Below are 24302 nucleotides of genomic sequence, written 5' to 3'. Positions count from 1 at the left end.
TAAGGCAAAATGGGAGTTACAAACATCTTAGCATAATGAGTAACATAAGGCATATGGGAGTTATGAACATCTTAGCATAACGAGTATCGTAAGATCCCTTTCTAGAACGGGTCCCAGATTAAATTTCAGGATGGCATCTAATGCGCCTTAAAACACCCTGATGATTTCAGTTTTAAACAGGGTTTCACTGTATAGTTGACATATGATACTATCAATGATTGTGTCTCCAGAAAAAATAAACACAAAGACTAGTTATTTATTTTTAATGCTGAAATGGAAATCATCTTGAAGTGAGATCATGCAAACAGAGCGCTGTAACAGGAGTCCCCTGTCAGACAGACACTGAAACACTAAAGTAATGACCAATCAGCATGCAGTTAGAGTGTTACACTAAAGTAACAAGTCAAAGAAGAGTGAACAAGGCCTGACATTGCCCACACTATTGATAAGTACAAGCAAGATGCACACAATGCCCTTTAGGATGCATCCAGCATAGCGAAATTAACATCAAACTAATTCATCATTCTTATGACGGCTACTCACTAGTTAATAAGAATTTTAAAATGATCTAAATTATTTTAAATAAGTCACTGACTCATGAAATCACATCTCTGACTTCGTAAAGAAATTGCTATAATATACACAAGACAATGCAATGACTTGTGAGTTTACAGTTATCACGAGGCAATAACATTCTATGTGAAGATCTTTTTACCCAACTACATATCACATTTCAAAAGAAAAACAAAAAACTATTTCATGGCCAAAACTAAATGATTCTAGGTGGATCCAGGGTGTCCAGACCCCCCCCCCCCCCCCTCCCTTAAAAAACAAATGTAGCATGCTGTAGGCAGTAAAATTATCTGACAGGATTTTGATATTTTGGACCCCTCCCTTTAAAAAATGCTGGATCTGCCCTTGATGATAAAAGCTGATTTTGAAATAGAATTAATTTTTGTTAGTACCATCAACGATAGGCAAGTTCCTTGCTTGAAACAGTGTGTATATATTAGGTGTATACTATACTATATACTATAGGCATCTACCATGTCTACAGGAGGGGTGATCTTACCTCTGCCAGCATCTTGCTACACTCCCGCGCTATCTTCTCTGTGATGGTGTACTCCTCTGTCGACTCATCAGCCTGGGCAAACACAGTGAGTGAGAGAGTGAGTGAGTTGGGTTTAATGCTTAGAACAGTATTTGAGTACGTCACGGTGAGGTGAGGGGAGATGAAATGGGGTTTAACGTCACATTCAAGATTATTGCACGTATATAGCGCCTATCATGCACATATGTGTGTGTGTGTGGCTGCTGGTACTAGTCCAGATTTATGCCGGTTTTGTATGCTAGATAACCGAGATCCCATGCCACAGTTTAACATGAATACCCAACTCAGACACAGCAGCGGTAGAAACTAACAGTTTCAGTCCACTAGTCCTTATAATGATAACATATAGCAAAACCTTTAAAAATGGCTAATTTCTACTAGTTCTTAGGATACCTTTACTATTGGGCAGTTTGGCAAGGACTATAGGACTAGTGCCAATTTCTAGCGCTGCACAGTATACTGATTCTGAGCTAACCAGTCCTTGTTTTATCCCCTAAATGTCAAGCGGCATTCAGGGTAACACCAAGTACCATCTTATAACGTCTTTTCATACGATGCGGCCAGAGATTTAACCACTGACCTTACACTCTCCGGGCGGACGTTCAATCCACTAGGCCACAGAGGCGGTCAGTTAGTCATATCACATATGTCAGCTTAATGTGGGAGAAAAAACAGATGTAATGCAGGTCTTTGACCTTAACCACTTTGGTGATACCCCCACACAAGGATATGGTACCAACAAACCCAGAAACTATCTGAGTGATCCAGGATTTAAACCAATGAACAGAGGATTCTGGTACACCTAAGGGACACAACTCTTAAAACTGCGATACCTATACTAAACAAAGATGTGACATATAAGGAAATGTCAATGCCCAGAGTCACTGTTTACTCATTATATAAAGTGTTCTAAACATGGTGAAAGGTGCTGGGGTTCTTAGGTAAGTTTGTATATATTCAAATCTAGGGACCCTCTTTATTCTTAGGGGGCAAGGGTGGCCCAGTCGTCTAAGGCGCCGCGATTCCCTGTGCAGAGTTGCGTCCCTTGAGCACGCCAGAAACCTAGGTAACCTGGGTAAACGTCTGAGGCCTGCACCACTTCAGGCTTTCCTCCCACATTAAGCTGACACGCCGCGATATAACTGGAATACTGTTAAAAGCGGCGTTAAACCCAACTCACTCACTGAATGGGTGAGTTAGTCAGTGAGTCAGTCAGTGAGTCAGTCAGTGAGAGAGATGGATATTGACCCCATTGAAAAATATTTCAGATCTATCACAGTATCTCAGTGTCACGTGGAAGCTATGACCACAAGAGATACAGGTGTTCAACATTTACCATTTTGGTGAAACTCACAGCACATGTGTCATACTGACACACCATGATCATAATCAGATGAATGTGGGATTCGAACCAACAATCATAGGCTTCTGATATGCCTAAGGGTTGCAACTCTGCACAGCAAGTTGAGACATCTGGGTCGCTTATCCAGGGAATGATATTTTCCTATGTTTGCGCTATCATAGGGAGAGTTGTGTTTTTATGTTTGTTGAAGAAATTGAAAATTATACTGTTTACTATCTCATTGCTTGTTTTATTATTGACTTTCACAATCTACATGATCTTAGCTAATTTTACAATCTAAAGATCTATTTTGACAATTATTAATATTTACCAATTACCGTATTCGACATAATGAGCCCCGCTCTAATAAGCGCCCACAACAATATTTGCTAATATATTGGCTAGTGAACAATCCCAATCAGCACCCCTTCCGATTGATCAATGTACACAACACTTATTTATTCGTGTATAATACGCACTCATGTATTATATCACCTTTAATTTTGGGCAATTAAATTCTTGATAATTATATCTGTCGTATGTAAACATTTCAGGCTGTTAGCATGCATAAACCACAAAATTTACAATCTTTCATCTCAAAATAATATTCTAATAAGCGCCCCCTATTTCTAGTTTTGAGAGCGCCCTGGGTGCTTATTACGTCGAATACGGTATTATTATTTACAGTCTTCAAGATTGTAAGAATTTAGCTCTATATGCCATTTAGCTACCTGAGTGTTAAATTGTTTATAGGGCCAGTGTGTGGGTTTAGCAATGAAATCATGGAACAAATGCCCTGTTAAGAATTCAATTCCCAAAATTCAGGTTTAGAAATGGTGTCAAATGAAGCTAAAAAATAACCATAATTTCAGATGATCGTAATATCGAACAACAGATGATTTCAGTAGGATGAATCCACTTCACCATGCTGACACTTCCCAACAAAGGTAATGTAAAACTATCAGCCTATAGCCACCATGATCCAGTTAACAATCACCAGCTGATCATGCACCTTGTGGACATCAATCAATGCGATGCTTTCAGAGACTCGTCCTGCAAACAACAGCATGCAACACAACCAGTGTCGGTGTGAAGCACAAGTGTGACCAGCTGCTGTTGCCTGTGTCAGTGTAGTAGCTGTGGCCGTCACAGTAATGGCAACGGGCTGATATACTGAGAGAGCACAGATAGGAAACATCCCATCCCATACACAGATCCACATGTGGAATGCAGGGTAGACTAATGTTTAGTCTCTGAAAATGAATGAGTGAGTGAGTATGGTTTTACGCCACTTTTAGCAATATTCCAGCAATATCACGGCGGGGGACACCAGAAATGGGCTTCATACATTGTACCCATGTCAGGAATCGAACCCAGGTCTTTGGCATTGCGTGCGCAATCTTTAACCACTAGGCTACCTGACCGCCCCATAATTTTGAAAGATAGAAGCATCTACATTGACACTGAAAAGGAGCCCAGTGAGATGGGAGATTCAGAACCTGTGGAAAATCTAGACTTGCTTCATTTAGAGCTATGATGGCTATAGCATTACAACAAGGGCTGGGTGGAATGAAAAAAATTATGGTTCAGGGACTGTGAGACTGGGAAGCAGGTGTGCCACACCCCTTTTTGAGGCATATCAAACATTTATACATTCAGAAATTTAATAGTTGATCAGGAATACTAGAAGCAAATGTATTACATCATTATTTGGTCAATATTTTATACAAAATCCACAATTACTGAACGTGAGTTGCCCTATTAAAATCACACACAGCATTTCCACAGAGCTGTATCAACACTTGCAAGGTCACGACGACACATGGAAGGTATCTACATGTATTTCCAAGACGTACAGAACAGTAAGTGAGTGAGTGAGTATGGTCTTACGCCGCTTTTAGCAATATTCCAGCAATATCAAGGCGGAGGAAACAAGAAATGGCTTTCACACATTGTACCCATGTGGGGAATCAAACCTGGGTCTTCGGCGTGTTGAGCAAACGCTTTAACCACTAGGCTACCTCAACGCCCCTATAGAAAGTAACCGTGACCATATTCCAGTGTATCATAACGTGATCTTGTAGAAGGAGATAGGGCTGGGACTGGTAACTAGGGTACTTGGGTCAGATGGGTACTGAGTAGGACCCGGGTACCCACAGGACTACCCAGACCCGTGGTAAGTCACGAGACATATTGTTTAATGACAAAAACTCACTATAGCTCAGTGGTTACACTACAAGTTGCTAATGTTCGCATTTCTTTCTGACGATACACACATTCCTTTTGACTTGTATATGTTTGAATAAACATAAAACTTTAGTTAACTTCCGTGTATGCCTGATCTGATGGTTTGACACAAGTATCTAAATAGTTTTGGCCATGGCTGCGTTAAAACAATTCCCAATCAGACATTTTGTCCCCAACTCTTGAGACCTGCAGTGGGTAACCGGGTAGGGTCAGGTAACAGGGGGTGGGATACCCGGGTAGTAAATTTGGACTCATCCCTGCCCTAGAAGCAGACAACTCCACATGTCACACAAGGATAGACAAGGCAACTAGCCAGTTAACTCAAAACATTCTCAGATTGTACCCAAAGAAATTTATTGTTTGCTGGACATACTGATGCCCTGAAAAAAATAAGTCCCTTTAATCCGACATGGTTGGTTGTATATGATTATGCCGGACTAACGAGTATGTCGGATAGACGAAATTAAGTAGTTTTAACGTTCGTAGGCGAAAATTGGACAACTTCACAATAGATAACAATACAAACACGTAATAAAAATAAAAATGAAGTATTCATATTATTATGTAACATTCTTAGCGGAATATGTTTTGAGGTAATCTGAGCATTTGATTATTCCTGTTTTGTTTATTTAAAGCATTAAATTTTTGGTTAAGCAAGTCGGAGACTGTCGGATTAACGGGTCTAAATAGCACTGATTAGATAGGTTACCATCATTAGTTTCAGATAAAACCGATTGTCGGATTAACGAGACTTGACCATGTTGACTGTATGCTGAGAAAAACATTATACAGACCTCACCACTTGAAATAAAATCACAAAATAACGCGATTATTAAATAACTGGGATAGCTTACATAAATATTGCTTACAGTTATTACAAAAATTGCAAAGTGCACTTTTCAAGAAATAGCCATTTTGCTAGTAATAAACATCATTGGGTTTTGATCACGTGGTCAAAATGTAAATTGTGGCACCTTAGAGGACTGGGATGGCTTGACGGGTTAACTTGGTCATATGAAAGAATCGTGTGTTCTTTAACTTCTTTTGAGTAGGATATAATAGTCAGAAATGTTGCTCAACAATTCTGTTCTTTCACTCATCATAAGATTTATTTAATGTTACAAATATGTTTCAGATTAACAGTGAATATAGAACCCATCTTTTAAATTATATATCAAATTGTCCTTCTTACTTATCAAACATATTATTTAATTACTAGCAACACAAAGCACATATTTACTAGAAATGTGAATTGGGCTTGAAATAGGAAAAAGCTTAACATATTTGCATAATGTTACAGTTGTCATGGTAACAATGTATATTGTATCATCAGATACTGCTTGATGTGTGGAATCACTCAACCATGGTAAACATATGGTACACCCAAGATACTGGTATGGAAATGTTCCTTTCACCAGTGATCCAACCATGCATGAGAATAAACACAATTTTGGAACGTATTATAATTAATTCTTCTTCAGAAAGTATGAAAAATATTTATATACCGTATTCGACGTAATAAGCGCCCCGGTCTAATAAGCACCCACAACGATATTTGCTAATATATTGGCAAGTGAACAATCCCAATTAGCACCCCTTCCGATTGACCAATGTACACAAGACTAATTTATTCATGTATAACACGCGCGAGTGAGTTATATACACCCTTTATTATGGGCAATTAAATTCAGGAACAATAGATCTGTCGTGTATAAACAGTTCAGGCCGTCATAAACCACAAATTTTATCTTTCAACTCTGTTTTTTTCACCAAAATAATATTCTAATAAGAGCCCCCTATTTCTATTTTTGAGAGCGCCCTGGGCACTTATTACGTCGAATATGGTATGTTTTAGTTTCTCTCCAAAATCTAAGTACATTATTCATCACTGACGCCCACAGAGTGATATGAGTGCAGTGAGGACAGTCAAGTGTCAGTTTTCCATGCCAGACATGGTAACGATAGGTACCATCTTTTAACGACTTATGGTGTGAATTATGGGTAATGCCACTTTGAGTGAGTGTGAGTGAGTTGGGTTTAACGCCGCTTTTAAAAGTATTCCAGTTAAAATCGTGGCGTGTCAGCTAAATGTGGGAGGAAAGCCCGAAATGATGCAGGTCTCAGACGTTTACCACTTCGATGAAACACACGAGCATTGGTATGGTGCTGACAAACCTAGAAACATAAACGGGGCGAACCGGGATTCGAACCCACAATGGTTTCTGGCGTGCCCAAGGGACACAACTCTGCACAGCGAATCGCGCACCTTAGACGACTTGGCCACCCGTGTCCCCGACAATGGCCAGAAATATAAGTCAAATGTAATTTTTTGTAAATACTCACGCTAGTATTTTTAAATAAATGTATTCTCAGTGGAATAACTAATGTTCTAAAATGGGATATCCGAGGATATATCTATATCATCTGGTAATATTACTTGCAACATTATTTGAGTCACAAGTACCAAAAATCAAATACAGTTTTCCCACTGTTTGAAGATGAAATAGCTCTCAAAATTAGCAAAATCTCATCACACACCCCAAAATCTCTTTGCTTTTGGACCAGGGGAGTTTTTCTCTCATAGGAAAAAATTTAAAGGATAATCCCTGATTCAGTGACTGATGGTTAGATTGCAAAATTATGATAGTCATTAATTGAGTTCAATAATATAACTCTTTATTGATAAGCAATACAACAATGACCACTTGAACATGCTCATTACAGAATGAGTGAGTGAGTGAGTTGGGTTTAACGTCGCTTTTAACAGTATTCCAGTTATATCGCGGTGTGTCAGCTTAATGAGGGGAAAAGCTCGAAGTGATGCAGGTCTCAGACGTTTACCACTTCGGTGAAACCCACATGCACGGGTATGGTGCTGATCAGGGCGAACCAGAATTTGAACCCAAAATCATAGGTTCCTGGCGTGCCCAAGGGACGCAACTCTGCACAAGAAGTTAGGGATCATGAATATGTATATTTTTGTGGTGAAGACTGAGCACACAATTTAAAATAAATATCAAAAAAAAATTCATGATCCCTAACAATTTTTTTTTATTTAATACAGCTTTTATTCGTGTACTGTAGGTCATGACCAACATTGTTGCATAACTTTTCCCCATCACAATGAGAATCACAATAACCATGGTAACACCTGTATGTCCTGGTGTGGAGGACAGGAGTTAAACATCAGTGAATAATGACAATAGAGACCTGATATATTTTAATGAAACTTGCTATGGTTTTGAATTACACAACTAGCATGACAATCAGCATTTTGTGACGCTCCAATCTCTGGAAACACACACCATGCAATTTGCAACTCTAACAGACAGCATACTGTCTGCAACCTGGCCTTCCTCACAACCCACACGTCAGAATGACACACACCAGAATGACACACGTCAGAATGACACACACCAGAATGACACACAACAGAATGACACACACCATGCAATCTGCAACTCTAACAGACAGCATACTGTCTGCAGTCTGACCTTCCTCACAACCAACACGCCAGAATGACACACGTCAGAATGACACACACCAGAATGACACACAACAGAATGACACACACCATGCAATCTGCAACTCTAACAGACAGCATACTGTCTGCAACCTGGCCTTCCTCACAACCAACATGCCAGAATGACACACACCAGAATGATACACACCAGAATGACACACGCCAGAATGACACACACCATGCAATTTGCAACTCTAACAGACAACATACTGTCTGCAACCTGGCCTTCCTCACAACCCACACGCCAGAATGACACACGCCAGAATGACACACACCAGAATGACACACACCATGCAATTTGCAACTCTAACAGACAGCATACTGTCTGCGACCTGGCCTTCCTCACAACCACCACACCAGAATGATACACATGCATGATGACATATATCATCATGATTATGCTTATCTTAGCTCATGAAAACCCAATATCTAATCGGTGACACACAAACCTGGCGTTCTAACCATAAAGCCAGGATTTATCTTGATCTGCTCTGAGGCCCACATTCAGCCCCAGCAACATTTATTGTAAATCAAAATTAAAAATTTCCCAGTGAACGAGCGAGAGTGAGTATTATTTTATGCCTCTTTTAGAAATATTTCAGCAATATCACAGCGGGGGACACCAGAAATGGGCTTCACACATTGTACCCCTCTGGGGAATTGAGTAAGTGAGTATGGTTTTACGCCGCTTTTAGAAATATTCCAGCAATATCACGGCGGGGGACACCAGAAATGGGCTTCACACATTGTACCCATGTCGGGAATCGAACCCAGATCTTCGACGTGACGAGCAAACGCATTAACCACAAGGCTACCCGACCGTCCCATGTGGGGAATTGAACCCGGGCAAGTGAGCACTTTAACCGCTAGGCTTCCCAAGCTTCCCAGGCCACCCAAATTTAAATCAGGGCTCCAGACCATTGAGTAATTGGATTAAAAATGACTGTTTCGGGTGACTTATAATTTGTATCTGTTCGTGTCCTGGCCCAAGCGACTGAGATGTCTCATAAAGTCATAACAGTGATGTCCATGTCAAATTAACATTAATCAATTTTTTATGCATTATTCACAGCAATAGAGTTTATGTAAGCAATGGGAAGAAATACAGGTATGAAAGTTCATAATGCATTCTGAAATCACGCAGTGTTGTTATGCAAGCAACTCAAAGTCAAATGGGTAATGGTGATTTATGTTGCATATTTCAAACAATACACAGCTTATCGGGCATCTCTGTTGTAACCATAGAAGCACATTTACATGAAACGGACTCGAATATCACCAAATGATGAAGTATGTGATTAATTTATCCAGGCGTAAAACACACTTATTGCAGACAAGTCCCATGGCACAGTTGGCTCCACATTAAAAACAGATGTACTACGTAATGTCCCAATGAACTCCCTGTCACTAACACTGAGTTGAACTTGTTGCGTTCAGTTCCCAAACTGTGGCATAAAAGGTGTACCTGTTTACATACATTCATACATTTAGCAAAAAGGGACATATATTTATCTTTATCAATATTTTAACAATTGACAATTTTAGCAAGATTGATGAAACATTATTCAGAAATGAGAATGTATATTTTCTTTTCCAGCTGAAACTTCTTGTCAATGGATTCCATAATTTTGGGTCGTTAATGGGGAGTTTGGGGGCCGGCTTTGCCCCTTGAAGCCGTCAGATTATAAAAATTTGTGGTCACTTAACTTTGTTGAAATGCGGATCCATGGAAGATACTCACTCCTGATTATTATTATTATTATTATTATTATTATTATTATTATTATTATTAAATTGGGAATGCAATGTTCACTTTTTTTATTTGTATAATATGAATAGATTCAAGGTTAAAATAAATTCTTTTGGGTTAAAAAAAAAATGGGCAGATAAACATGATGAACAGAATGTGATTTTCATGTTGGAGAAAAAATATTTCAAATAATAAAAGTCCACTCATTTCTGTCCTCTGACTTGGTTAATGAAGGCCCCCTTGTAGCTAGGTGCCAACTGTCATTCAGAAGATTTTCATTGGTTGTTGATTTAAAGATCATGACTGACGAATACTGTGCTGAGTTGGGGATAAGAGAGATGGGGACAAGAGAGATGGTGAAACCACTTCTGAACTTGAATGGTGCCGAGTATTTAGCATAACAGGATGGATACATAGTACACTGGAAGGATGGACGGCGTGCACCTTGATTCAAATTCAATATGTTCAAGATCCTTTGGTTTGTTTAACACCTCTCTCAGCATGCTCAGCAATATTTCAGCTATTTGACGGCGGTCTGGACCAGACAATCCTGTGATTGACATCATGTGCATCGATCTCGTGCAAGTTGGGATATGATGACATGCATCAACTGTCTGACCACACGAGCCTCTTAAGACAAGATTGGGAGCTGAAGACCAATTCTAACATGGATGTTCACAGGGGGAGACAAGCATGAGTTGCTGAAACCCAATTCTAACCCGGATCTTCTCTGATGCCTGTAATTAATCCCATAAGTGTTCCCATAAATACTGACCGCCTCCGTGGTCTAGTGGTAGAGCGTCCGCCCGGAGAGCGGAAGGTCCGGGGTTTGATCCCCGGCCGTGTCATACCAAAAGACGTTAGAAGATGGTAATTGTTGTTACCCTGTCTGGCGCTCAGCATTAAGGGGCTTAAACAAGGACTGGTCGGCTCGGAGTCTGTATACTGTGTCTGAGTGGGGTATTCATGTTAAACTGCGGCATGGTATGTCAGTGAGCTAGCACTATAAATCGGCATCAGTTCGGACAAGTACAAGCAGCCACACAAACACACACACGGACATGCACGTCGCTATATAAGTGCAATAATCTTGGATGTGATGTTAAACCCAATTTCACCTCACCTCACCTCCCATAAATACCAGGTTTAAAATAGGCTTGGACCGGTAATTCATGTGATTGCCAGTCCCTGTGGACGGGCAAATAAAGTATCTAAAAAATCTTTGTTGCTAATCAAAACATCAGCGATATTTAGCTTAGTATATTTTTCGAATGAAGTCAGGTTTTCTCTCACCATCAGCGCTTTCCCTTATCTATTTTTAGTGCAAGGAAATAACATTTCTCTATCTTGGAGGTTAAATATATGTTTGAAGCAACAGTCTCGAAATATTAAAAACAAAAAGAGAAAACTGTGACTGAAGTTTGTGTGAATGATGTGTTGGTCTCAACAAGTGAGTGAGTGAGTGAGTATGGTTTTACGCCGCTTTTAGCAATATTTCAGCAATATCACAGCGGGGGACACAAGAAATGGGCTTCACACATTGTACCCATGTCGGGAATCGAACCCGGGTCTTCGGTGTGATGGGCGAACGCTTTAACCACTAGGCTACCCGACCGCCCCTTGATCTCAACAAGAAACTTACGAGATGACATCATTGCATGGATCATGATGTTGAAAGGATTAAAACCAAGAAATTTAATATGTTTTTTTATTTGTTAAAAGATGGGACTGACAAAAGTTAGAGGGGAACTGCCAATTTTTAGGGTCCAAATTCAAAAGCCAGTGGGATCACTGATACACAAGTCTGATATCATTCAATAAATGTTCAGTTGATACATTATCTTCCTCTGTCAGCATATGCTGACATGCAATTAACAAAGTCATCGATCCACCGAGTTGCTTTGTGCGACAAGCACAGCTTGCCATGGCTACTGGGAAGCGTTCTAATGCATCCCCACCATGGGGGTGTTCAACATCTTTAATGTCAGACACTGATGTAGACAAAGGTGCAGGGATACAGTTCAAAGATTGTTGGGAGTGAGTGAGTGAGTTGAGTTTATGCCACTTTTAACAGTATTCCAGTTATATCACGGCATGTCAGTTTAATGTGGGAGGAAAGCCCAAAGTGATGCAGGTCTCAGACGTTTACCACTTCGGTGAAACCCACGAGCACGGGTATGGTGCTGACAAACCTAGAAACATAATCGGGGCGAACCGGCATTCGAACCCACAGTCATAGGTTTCTGGCGTGCCCAAGGGACGCAACCCTGCACAGCGAATCGCAGCGCCTTAGACGACTGGGCCACCCATGCCCCCCTCACTCTACTTGAGATTTGCCCGGAGTTGTCACCAGGACATCCTTGTATACTGCTCTAAAGAAGTTAAGGAACACCTGATTCTTTCATGTAACTATAGTTACTATTTCATGGCATGATAGAGTAATATGAAAGAATCAAGTGATCTTTAACCCTCTTTGAGTTGTATATAGCATTACATATTTTGACAAAATCTTAAGGGCATTTTGGATGACAATAAGTCATTGTCCAAGACAAAAGAACCAATTTGAGATCCTGCTCCACTTCTAATCAGGGACGTTCCAATCCTGATCATGACCAATGTATTTGACAGAGCTCCATATAAGCTGAGTATTTGCATAAAATACCCCCCAAAACTATTCAAAACCCAATTACTTTCAATTAACATGCATACAGAAATGCATGCATTAAATGAAAAACTCAATTGTTTGAAAACAGCATGCGTAAATATCCAATGACACTTTTTCAACATGCGTAAAACAGAGCTAATTTCTGAAACACAATTACCAGCTAATTTACTTTCCGAGTCAAGCCTATATTTAGAACTGTTACATTACATCTAAAACATTTTTTTTTTTTTTTTGAAATCTCAAAATGTTTACTGGTACTCTTTTGGGGGAAAAACCGAACACAGTGGTGAATAGATGAGTGAAAAAATATTGGTTACCCAATGAAAAATGTAATAACCCAAATAAAATAGAAACCTTGAACATGTTCAAGTAAAAACTCAATTGCTCAAAAAGTTATCTGGATCTCTGATTTCATATCAGTTTCCTAACCAAAGGAAAATCAACTGTGGTGAATGGAGTGCAAACATTTGATTAGTTTAGGGTTGTGTCAATAGTAGTGATGTGATGTGACCGCAATCAACTGTGGTAAATGGGGAGTGCAAACATTTGATTAGTTTAGGGTTGTGTCAATAGTAGTGATGTGATGTGACCGCAATCAACTGTGGTAAATGGGGAGTGCAAACATTTGATTAGTTTAGGGTTGTGTCAATAGTAGTGATGTGATGTGACCGCAATCAACTGTGGTAAATGGGGAGTGCAAACATTTGATTAGTTTAGGGTTGTGTCAATAGTAGTGATGTGATGTGACCGCAATCAACTGTGGTAAATGGGGAGTGCAAACATTTGATTAGTTTAGGGTTGTGTCAATAGTAGTGATGTGATGTGACCGCAATCAACTGTGGTAAATGGGGAGTGCAAACATTTGATTAGTTTAGGGTTGTGTCAATAGTAGTGATGTGATGTGACCGCAATCAACTGTGGTTAATGGGGAGTGCAAACATTTGATTAGTTTAGGGTCGTGTCAATCATTGTCAATAGTAGTGTTGTGATATGACAGAAATCATCAGAAGAATCCTGAACCAGTGAACACATGCATGAATGTGATATCAAGACCAGGATGCGATATCAAGACCAGGATGCGATATCAACACCGGGATTTGAAATTAATTTCATATTACCTGGTCTCTGATGGACTAAAATAAGGAATTTTCCAATTTACAATTGTGCATTTATCAGAAAGCTGTAGGGCTGCAACGAATACACTTTTAGGCGAATACGGTTCGTATCACGAATATAGGGTAACGAATACAAATATCAATTCACAAATACAATAACAAGTCAGCAGCTGATGTATTATTTGTTATATTCAGTGAAACAATAACATCATAAATTATTTGACATAGTTTGTTAACTATTAATATATTATACATTTATATACTGCACATATCCAGGTACTAGTGTCTGCTCAAATACAACAATGACCAGTTACCACAATACTGTCAAATTAAATAGGATCAATAAGACTGTTGTCTCTTAATTAAAATATATGCATATAATATGTTCTTATGGGTATTTTTATGTAAATGCACATGCTTGCATATTCATAAATATTCGATTCTAGTGGCCATGAATAACGAATTCAATTGATAAATGGAAACGGTTCGATTCACCGAATACACGAGTGAATCGTAACAGCCCTAGAAAGCAGGCTACTGAAATTGAGGGTAAACATTAATTTAGATTGACAATGATTATCTTATCATGCTTGGGAGATTCTATGGGATGCTTTAACCACACCAGACTCGCACTTGAGTAGGCTTGTCACACTTATTGGGGTGAGTGAGTGAGTATGGTTTAACACCGCTTTTAGCAATATTCCAGCAATATCACGGACAGGGGACACCATTTATGGGCTTCACACATTGTACCCTTGTCGGGAATTGAACCCGGGTCTTCGTCGTGATACGGAATGCTTTAACCACTAGGCTAACCGACCATCCGAAAACACTTATCATGCTTATTGAAATATTAGTATCATGCACTTCACTCAGTAAAGAGAAATCAAACCTGTCTCACATAGAAGAGATATCTTGTCCATATGTTATGTCTGTGACTGGCAAACTTGTAAAATGAAGGTTGCACTATAACATGCTATAACTATATGATTGTTTGTTGTTGTTTAACGCCACACTCTGCAATATTCCAGCTATATGACAGCGGTCTGTAAATAATCTGGACCAGACAATCTAGTGATTGACATCATGAGCACCCAGCGGTAGAAACTAACAGTTTTAGTCCACTAGTCCTTATAACGATAACATTTAGCAAAACCCTTAAAAATGGCAAATTTCTACTAGTCCTCATGATATTTAAACTATTGGGCAGTTTGGCAATGACTACAGGACTAGTGCTAATTTCTAACGCTGACATCTAGCTACCCAAATGAGATACAATGACATGCATCAACCATGTCAGCGAGTCTGACCACCTGATCCCGTCAGTTGCCTCTTACGACAAGCATATGACAAGCATGGGTTGCTAAAGACCTACTCAAATGAGGCAAGAGTGTTAACTGACTTTAAAAGTCCAGTTTCCACCCTTGCTGAACTAGGCTGGAACTACTTGGCTTGATCATAGCGCCACCATTGGCTATTACCAGTTATGTCCCCTCTCAACCTCTCCTATGGACCAATGAGATTCCACATCTCGTATCACTTGTGTTTGCTTCACACAAAATGGTGGCGCCCAGTCAGGACGATCTGATTGATAATCAAGATCTATATTGTGATTAAACGGGTCTTACATCGCAAAATGCATCAATTCACGTGAGCACCTTGATAAAAAACATGAAAAGATTTGGAAAATATCTGCTGACAACGAGTTGGCGGTGCACATGTTTTGCAAATCCTGCAATCGACCGAAATCTGTATAACAGTTTACGAACCGGATTTCGATGTGCGATTTTGATTGGACTCGTTAGTCCAGCCAAAATGTAACTCCATAATACCAGCCTAGTTCGGCAAGGGTGGAAACTGGACTTTTATAGTCAGTTAACTCACTTGCCTCGGGAAGATGGATCTGCACTATAATTAAAACCAAGTTTGAAACACGAAACCTGCATGTCGGACCTGATCAGTCCAGTGGACATGATGGTCCTGCTTTCAACATGTTCTGGAACAATTGCTGTTCAGACAAATCACTGAACATGTTGAACTCCAAAGAGGTTGAAATCTATAAGCTGCCACTTATTCCAACAGCCCAAGACATGTAAACCGTCAACTTTAACAATAGACTTTTATACCGATTGGCGTCATTGCAAATACCTCACTGGTGAATACCATCCCACATGAATAATACAACCACTTTCCGACATAGTTGCCAAATAACCCTCGAATCAAGCCACACTCTGGTTCTAGAGGACACCAACAACTGCCCTGACCAATGGGCACTCAGAGTCAACAGGCGAAATCTCATACAACAGCCATGCAGCCCTCTACTCTACACATTTTTTCAACATTAGGAGACGCTGCAAAAAACTTGTGAGCCAACTGGCCCTCAACATAGCTTTCAACACCACTTTCAGTTGACTTTTATGGACTATTATAGCCTGAGCATACTAAACCGAGCAGAATATTACTAGGGCTTCAGACTAGTGGCTGTAGTTGCTGAAATAGAGTTGCCTTCAAGATTATCACACTAAACTAGCAATGTGTGTGTGTGTGAGTGGCTGCTTGTACTAGTCCGGTCAAATGTTGGTTAAATATCAGGAAACAAAAGGGTTCACTCCAAATCATAGAGAGTGTAGGGCTCATTTGACTTTCATGAATCACACATAACTTCATTTTATGACTTGACTTAAAAAAAACAGGCATCACTACTACCTCACAAAATGGTCAGATATATTCCTGAGTGATGAAAGAATGTTATGTATACAAACTCGCAAAGTTTTGATAATGTTAATCAGACTAATTACAACTTATCTATTACTCCATATGGACGAAGCCTATGAACAATAACCAGTACATACTGACTCAAACATGTATTGCCGTCTGTGCCAAAAACGTCTCAGTCCACTTGCCCAGGTGTTGCCTTGACTAGGCTCTTAGTATCATTTCTTTATATTTTAGTGTTATCACATGGACTTACTAGACTGAACAGAATTTTACTAGATTTGTGTCTTGGACTGAAGTCACAGACTGATATTGGAAATTCATTTCCTCACTTCTGACATATCCTCCACATATCTACATAACGGGATCAGGTGGTCAGGCTCACTGACTTGGTTGATGCAGGTCATCAATCCCAATTGTGTGGATCGTTGCTCACAATGTCAATCACTGGACTGTCTGGTCCAGACTCAATTATTTACAGACCGCCATCATATAGCTGGAATATTGCTGAGTGCAAACCAACCAACATATCTACAACAACTGCTCGTCTACTGTGCTCTGTATCTATTGAAATGAAGGAGCACTTGTGTAAAGCTGCTATAGTATATGAATTTTGTTACCATGGTTACCCCTACATTTTGAACCTATAACACATCTTCCCCAGGCAAGGGAATTTACCGACTATAAAAGTCTAGTTTCCACCTTTGTTGAAGTAGGCTGGAATTATGGAGTCTTTGCATTATCCTATCAAAATTGAGAAACAAAATCGACAAAATCATGAACTTTTGGTCGATTGCAGGATTTGCAAAGCATGTGTACCGTCAACTCAGCGTCAACATGGTCAACAGATATTTTGCAAATCTTTTCATGTTTTTGATCAAGGTGCTCACAGGATTTGATGCACTTCACGGTATAGATTTTGATTATCGATCAGATCGCCTTGACTGGACGCCGCCATTTTGATTGAAGCAAATGCAAGTGATATGAGAGGTGGAATCTGATTTGACAGAAGGAGGGACATAACTCGTAATAGCCACTGGTGGCTCTCCGATGAAGCCCAGGAATTCCAGCCTAGTTCGGCAAAGGTGGAAACTGGACTTTTACAGTCAGTTAATGCCCTTGCCTCGGGCAGATGCCTATAACAGGGCAATGACAAGGACAGTGAGACTTTAAAAGTTTATACTGACTATGCTATAAGACATCATGTGTTTGCTGCTGAGCATGCAAAATGATGCTGATCATTTTAAATCAACTAAATGAGCCATGGAAACCTAACAATGTCAACAAATACAACAAAAGCCACTTCAACATGTTCAAATACCAAAAAAACAAAGTAGGCAAAAAAGACTGTAGACATTGAATTATTTAACACATTATTCCTTTCCTTTCTCAACATCGTGAACACTGACAAAATTGTGTAGAATTATCTGAATACTGAAAGATCTTCCTTGTGTGCATAGCTTTTGCAGAGCTGCCTGACAGTGTCATTGATTGATGTATTAACAACAAAACGTAAACCAGCCGGATGAAACACATTATTCACTTTAGTCATGTTTGTTGAACAGAAATACAGAGACGATCATTTCACCACCTTTATGTGAGACAAACATAATAACGTAGGTTTCATATTTTATGGCTGTGTCTTCTTTAACATGTTTAAATTCTGGTTGGTTAGTAGGAAAATAAAATCAATAATATTTCAGATTACTTTTCTTCATTCTTTAAATAGCTACGTGAATATGCTGCCATGTCTTAGTTAGGCTTGCCTCATTCTATAACCGATTGTCTTGCAGTTTAACCATGTTAACCACTAACACACAGTCATTTCTTTCGTCACAACTCGCCCCTTTCCGTAACTTGCAAAAAGACTCGTCCCCCTATCGATGAATGCCATGTGCGAAAATATGACAAACCAATCAGGATGAATTCAAGTACTTCAGTCAAAGAATCCTTCAGGAATAATTTTTTATTTAATATATGTCTTGCATCTAAAAATATACCTTAGATACATTTAAATGTGTTCAGTCATATTGAATAAATACTGTAAGCCCCGGTGTGTTTTAAAAAGCATCTGGAATATATATGACATGAGAGAAAAAAATGTGAATCATTACGCAACGAGTTGACATTTCTGTTAACTATGCCTGTTTGCGCCAAGACGGAACCCAGTCACAAATATGGCCATCAGAGGGGCAGGAGTCCCTGTTCGGCTTGTCCCGGAATAACACGAGTTGGTCACGAATGACAGTCATTTATGGTGAAATGTAAGTTTGGCCTTTTTCCAATTTCATATTTTTTAGCAGGTTTACATCCATAATCAAATCGAAAAATCGTCTCACCTATTGACATGATTAAGCTTGATAAGCATGATAAGAGAAATTCATGCTGTGTTGAACAGTTAAATTTTGGCATTTTGAAGTTTAAAGCACGATTAATTTATGATAACTTACCTGTCGCTTTAAGATAGCAATGGCCATGTATTTTGCATCAAGACGTTTTTGACATGTATCCAGTTCTATCTTCAACTCCTCCACTTCCTTGAAACAAAAATGGATGTCTTATTTAAGAAAACAATAGTATCATTAGGCAAAAGCAATTCAATTAATTTCTATTATTTATTAATTAATATCACACGAGCCAGGCAAACCAGTGACTGAAAGCATTAGCAATAATCCACGCCACTGGGATACGATGACATGCAGTTGTCATGCCATGGTCATGAATCAGCCAGGTCACAGTGCCTGACAACTGTTCCTCACTTTGGTTGTCAGTTCTTATAATAAGCATGAGGTACTGCAGATATATTGTGACCCTGAATCTCCACCGGGACCCTCCCTGAGATTGAGTGAATTTTCAGAAATTCAGAGACAGACAATGACCATTGGCCTGTGTGTAAACCACAGCATATTCAGTACTTCACAAAAAGAGGTCAAGTGATGACATAGTGATGTAGATTGTATTAACGTACCAGTTTGGTGAAAACCAGGAGCAAAGTATGGTTCCGACAAACCTAAGATCATAATCAGGGTGAATCTTAGAATAAAACCCATGATCATAGGATCTTGGCGCATCTAAGGGACACAACTCTGCATAGCACACTGCAGAACCTTAAGTTGACACAGCCATCTGCATGATCTGAGCACACTTACATAATCAGCACAGTTCTTATCATGCTTATGATGACTAAAGCAAAATGCAAAAAAAAATTAATATCATACCCCAAAATTTCATTTCTTTACATGCTAAGGACTAGAGATAGAGTGAGTGAATGTTATTTTATGCCATAGTCATCAATACAACAGCCAGGCAGTCTGTAAATACATGTCTGCCTCTGATAAACCAGTGGTTGGCTGCATTAGCAATGATCTATGTAGCCAGAGTACTCTAGTGACAGTGAACACACATTCAGTGTGATTAAGTTGGTCAACAGATCCCCATCTGCTAGTTGATTCTTTACAGGACAAACCTGAAGACACTAGGACTGATTCTACCCCGAGAACATGGGACACCACAGGACGAGGTGTTTGAAATAATATATATAGTGAAATACACAAACATGATAAACATGATAATGATAAAGATTATTTACCTGCAAAGCTTCCAGCAATTTTTTCTCAATTTCTACACTTGTTAACCTTTTACGATTAATATCACCTAAAAAATAATAATCATATGCAAGAACATAAACAATGACATATTAATAATATGGGTATATATGCATTATACCGGACACCAATCTGTCATGTTTGTTTGATACTACTAATAAAGTATTTTGTATCTACTTCTGTAATTAAAGATTTCATCTACTTACAAAAGCAAGCAACACTAACCCCCTATAGTTTTAGGAGGGCGACAAAAATGTATCTCAAAACATAGAAACTGTTACTAAGGAATGAGCTCGTGCACATCCCTTACCAAAATAGTGGAAGGTGTCCGGTATACTGCATTCTTGCCATAATATGTTGTGCAGGGGAACATGGTAAATTTATAGTTGGTCGGCACTGTAAGCATGGTAAGATTTTAGCTTAATACATCTTATAGATACAGTTAAAAACAAGCAAATGTATTTATTTAAATATGAACAACATTTAACAAGGGTAATGCTAATCAAAATTGTATATTTATGGAAAACATGAATCACTCATGTGTGTCTATCGTAATGGTACATTTGTTTACAAACAGTTTACCAGCTGTTATCCTACAACCATATTCGTCACAACTTTGTGAACATATTGACAAAACATTTAATCATAACACATTAATATCTTTCAACCATTGTGACCAACATGACAAAGTAGTGTATGTCACTAGGAAAAGCTTGTCAGTGTAGTACTATGGTTCTATGAGAGAATTCTAAAATTATCTTTACACATTGTGTGTCCTAATTATACAAGTTACAAACCATCAATTGAATTCACTGATTGTTCTTCAGAGGTAGACAGATCGTGTTTTTTACGAAGGGATCCCAAATTTTGTTCAAACAACTTTCTCTGTTGTCGTAGTGACGTTCCCAAAGGAACATCGGCGTACGTGGGAAAATGTTCATTTCCAGAGGGAGATATGTCACCCGAATCAACTGATCTGCGTTTGGGTTTTGATTTGAACACGAGTGATTTTCGCCTTTCTGGAGTTTGCCTGGACACAGAATCCCTATCGTTTGCTTGGCACGGTTGACTATTCCTCCTAGTGACAGTGCTTTCATTGTGCGACGGCATTACACTGCTAGCACCGTCTGGGAATTCGGGCAAATTCAAACCCTGGAGTATCCCGCCCGGCTTTAGCCCTTCACCCAGTCCCAGGTCACCACAGACGATACTAAACTTATCGTCTGCTTTGTCGGACATGTCTGCATGCTTTCGGTGACACTCTTCCCTGTCCATGGTGGATGAGCGGACACTGTTCAGTGTTTATTGACTGAGATCAAGTTACATCTCTGATCTGACAGAAATAGGTGTTGTCGTAGCAGCAGGAAACGACCACACTGCTACCGGAAATGATATCAAGCACCTGCTTCATACAAATATAGTCCACTGGAGATCAAAGTCGGGTTGCTATTTGCGACAGTATGATAAATAGTTATGAATTGTGTACACGAAGGTGTATTTGTCTTAATGATAATAGTAATGTTTTGTTTAACTTTGAACGTATTTTAGAAATAAGAAATGGCGCTGCGGATTGATATATTATTACTGGGGTCAAGGTCGCATTGTCTGGGAAGGTCACCACATGGCAAAATGACAGGGAGAAGTATTCCAAGTGATTTTGTCAAGAATGTGTTGCAGAATGGCATTGGACGATATGTTTGTCAACTGCAAAGATTGACCGTATCGTTTTGCAAGTCTCACGGCGACAGTAGAGGCGCAAGGTTCATATATGGTGTCTTCATTTGACTTTGTTGATCAGTTTCCAAGTGAATCACAAGATAAAGTAGATACTACCTGTTGCATTAACCAGATATGATTGTCTTATTGGGGTTATTTAGATCCCCACCAAGCATGTCATTGATTTATATTGAATGTGGTTTTCAGCTGATACATTTAGAGAAAAGTGGTGTGGTTCTTTTTAGTATAGTCTTCTGTCTTGGAATGACTGTTTACATTAAGTAATTAGTTACTTGTTCTAGATCTTCATCATGCCTTTAATAAATATCCTTTTTGTTACTTTCAGAGATTTTGTGGAAAATCACATGTTAGACTTCACTAAAAAGAACCCAGGAACAGTTGTGTATCTTAAGCCAAGGCGCCACAGAAACCCAAGACTTGTAGCCGAATACTGTAAGTTCAGTTTGACTGCCAACAGTTATTTATAAATACATGTCATTTTACATTATGTTAACAATGCTAAGCAAATAATATGATTATGAATTGGTGCTTCATATGGATTGTTATTATGTCACTTGTCTCTGGAAATGTGTTTTTGTCTCGTCAGAAGGCTGTCAACATTTCTATGACACATGAAATCAATAATTTGTACTTGACAATCACTTGATATTACTAATGGTACATAAATTGTCCCTCCTACCATCTGCCTATTTAACCCATCACTGCAAACATTGTTTTCAATGTTATATGAATCATAAGAGGAAATATTTGCATTTACGATTATCATTGATTATGGATGTGTTTGGAGGATCAAAGTGTGATATGAAACACATCAGTTATATATATTATTAACAAAAATTGACATTAGTGTTTCGATTGTATATTCTTGTCAGCTTGTGTGATATTTTCTTCTTCTGATTATCCACAGCTGCCTAAAAATGTTGATAAAAAGACTTGTCCTAATTTTTCAAGTTTGTGCACATTATCTCTGTGCTTAGTTCGGGAACAGGTCACCTAATTTGCAGTATTGTGTCCATTAGGCATGCCAGAATCCTGTGATCATGTGTTGAAATCACATAATTACCCTGATTATGATTCTTGTTTTGTCATCGCTGCACAATGATCATGTGTTAAACCAATACACGTCAAATAAAGTCATTTGAGCTTTCTTCCCACATTAAACTTAAAACATACATAACTGTAACACCTGACTCACTTATGCATAGCAGGCCTGATGGGTCAGAGGTCCAAAAATTCAGAGTTGCATCCCTTTGCCATGCAAGGATCTGATGATGCAAATAATTATCAATTGCTCATCCAAAACAGAACCAATACTAAAGTTCAAAAGAGTATTTGAGGAGTTGACATTTGGTTTTTCTCCTATTGCCGTTATATAAGTGCAACAATATTGCATTCAAATCACTTGCATACTATTCTTAACATCACTTTTTATGTGCTTTTCAAGTAATCAAGGTAACTGCGCTTCATGTTTCAGTGAATGGGAGGACAGAAACCCTCAACATCCGCAACATGCCTCAAGACGAGATCTGTAAGTGGGTGGAACATTTCAGAACAAGGTCAGGTGTGCAGGTTGTCCGACTGCGAAAACAGTGGCACACAGAGACGCCTTCAATTCAGGGTGTGTGGTCGCCTTTCACAAACAGAGACTCAGAGTTGAATGTGACCGAGTTTCCTGATGCAGAACTGTCAAAGGCCATCAGTGCCCCCACAGCCACGGACAGAGTTCTTGAGATGGCGAGAGAGATGGGTGTTAAGAAACATGAGCCTTTAAGCGAAAAGGAATAGAAGAAATTTGTGCAAGTTGTGTGTATGGCATAGTGTGAATGTGTTCAGTCAATAAATCAAATTCTTATAAATATTGTTCTTTTTTCTCACATACATACTTTCTGATTAGCAGTAGCATTGTTAGATCTGAGGGGGCACGGGGGACCAAGTCATGTTAAGTGTCACAAACCACACGAAAACGTGTATTTTAAATTTTTGAAACTAGATCAATTAGCATGCTCATTAAATTAAACAATGATATATTGTGATATAAGTTCAGTCTCCATTTCCAATTTTCTTCACTCACATAGATTTGTTCAAACAAGGAGTTGGGTTTTTATCAGGGCATGTCCAAGGGACACAACTCTGCACAGCAAACTGTGGCTCCTAAGATGACGGGCCACTTTAAACAAGGAATACACCATACAGAATTTGCAGTCAGGTCAAGTGTGTCCACAACCTGTGGGCATCAAGCAGGTTGCCATGGCAATCCCCTATGTTCATGCCAGGAACTACTCAATACTTCCCAGTCCCCAGGTCTTAAGATGAGCTTCACCCTAGGACAAATCCTTGAATCAAGCAATTTTTGTCAAGAAATGTTTTGATCCTGGCAAGTATTGCTTGGATGTCAACATGCCTACAAAGCTACACTATCATTACCATGCAGTAATTTGTTTGTTAATTAATTACAGGGATCAATAACAGGGTTTCAAAATATTTGTTGTGCT

At 39.1% G+C, this 24302-nt stretch overlaps 2 protein-coding genes across 2 annotated transcripts in view; one reads left to right on the top strand and one right to left on the bottom strand.

The window, feature by feature from the left end:
- Nucleotides 1-21420, bottom strand: part of LOC139452084 (coiled-coil domain-containing protein 125-like) — a 46226-nt gene extending 24806 nt beyond the window's left edge. Inside the window, exons 1-4 of the mRNA XM_071233398.1 lie at nucleotides 20871-21420; nucleotides 20058-20122; nucleotides 18919-19005; nucleotides 1073-1144 (exon numbers count right to left, since the gene is read on the bottom strand). Coding sequence (XP_071089499.1) covers nucleotides 1073-1144; nucleotides 18919-19005; nucleotides 20058-20122; nucleotides 20871-21348 — 702 coding nt within the window. The 5' untranslated portion in view covers nucleotides 21349-21420. The remainder of the gene's footprint in view (nucleotides 1-1072; nucleotides 1145-18918; nucleotides 19006-20057; nucleotides 20123-20870) is intronic.
- A 210-nt stretch (nucleotides 21421-21630) lies between these two features.
- Nucleotides 21631-23666, top strand: LOC139452088 (large ribosomal subunit protein mL43-like). The gene is made up of 3 exons (XM_071233401.1): nucleotides 21631-21833; nucleotides 22136-22242; nucleotides 23285-23666. The coding sequence occupies exons 1-3, from the start codon at nucleotides 21631-21633 to the stop codon at nucleotides 23593-23595; spliced, it is 621 nt and encodes a 206-aa protein (XP_071089502.1). The 3' UTR covers nucleotides 23596-23666.
- Nucleotides 23667-24302: the final 636 nt, after the last annotated feature.

This window comes from Haliotis cracherodii, unplaced genomic scaffold (assembly GCF_022045235.1).
Source record: "Haliotis cracherodii isolate W230 unplaced genomic scaffold, xgHalCrac1.p SCAF_9, whole genome shotgun sequence".
NCBI classification, from domain to species: Eukaryota; Metazoa; Mollusca; class Gastropoda; order Lepetellida; family Haliotidae; genus Haliotis; species Haliotis cracherodii.
This window is presented reverse-complemented; position numbering and strand designations above follow the sequence as displayed.

Coding starts and splice junctions, on each gene's coding strand:
- LOC139452088 (XM_071233401.1), top strand. CDS start 21,631: ATGGCGCTGCGGATTGATATATTATTACTGGGGTCAAGGTCGCATTGT. Junction 21,834..22,135: donor GGCGACAGTAGAGGCGCAAG/GTTCATATATGG, acceptor TGTTACTTTCAG/AGATTTTGTGGAAAATCACA. Junction 22,243..23,284: donor AAGACTTGTAGCCGAATACT/GTAAGTTCAGTT, acceptor TTCATGTTTCAG/TGAATGGGAGGACAGAAACC.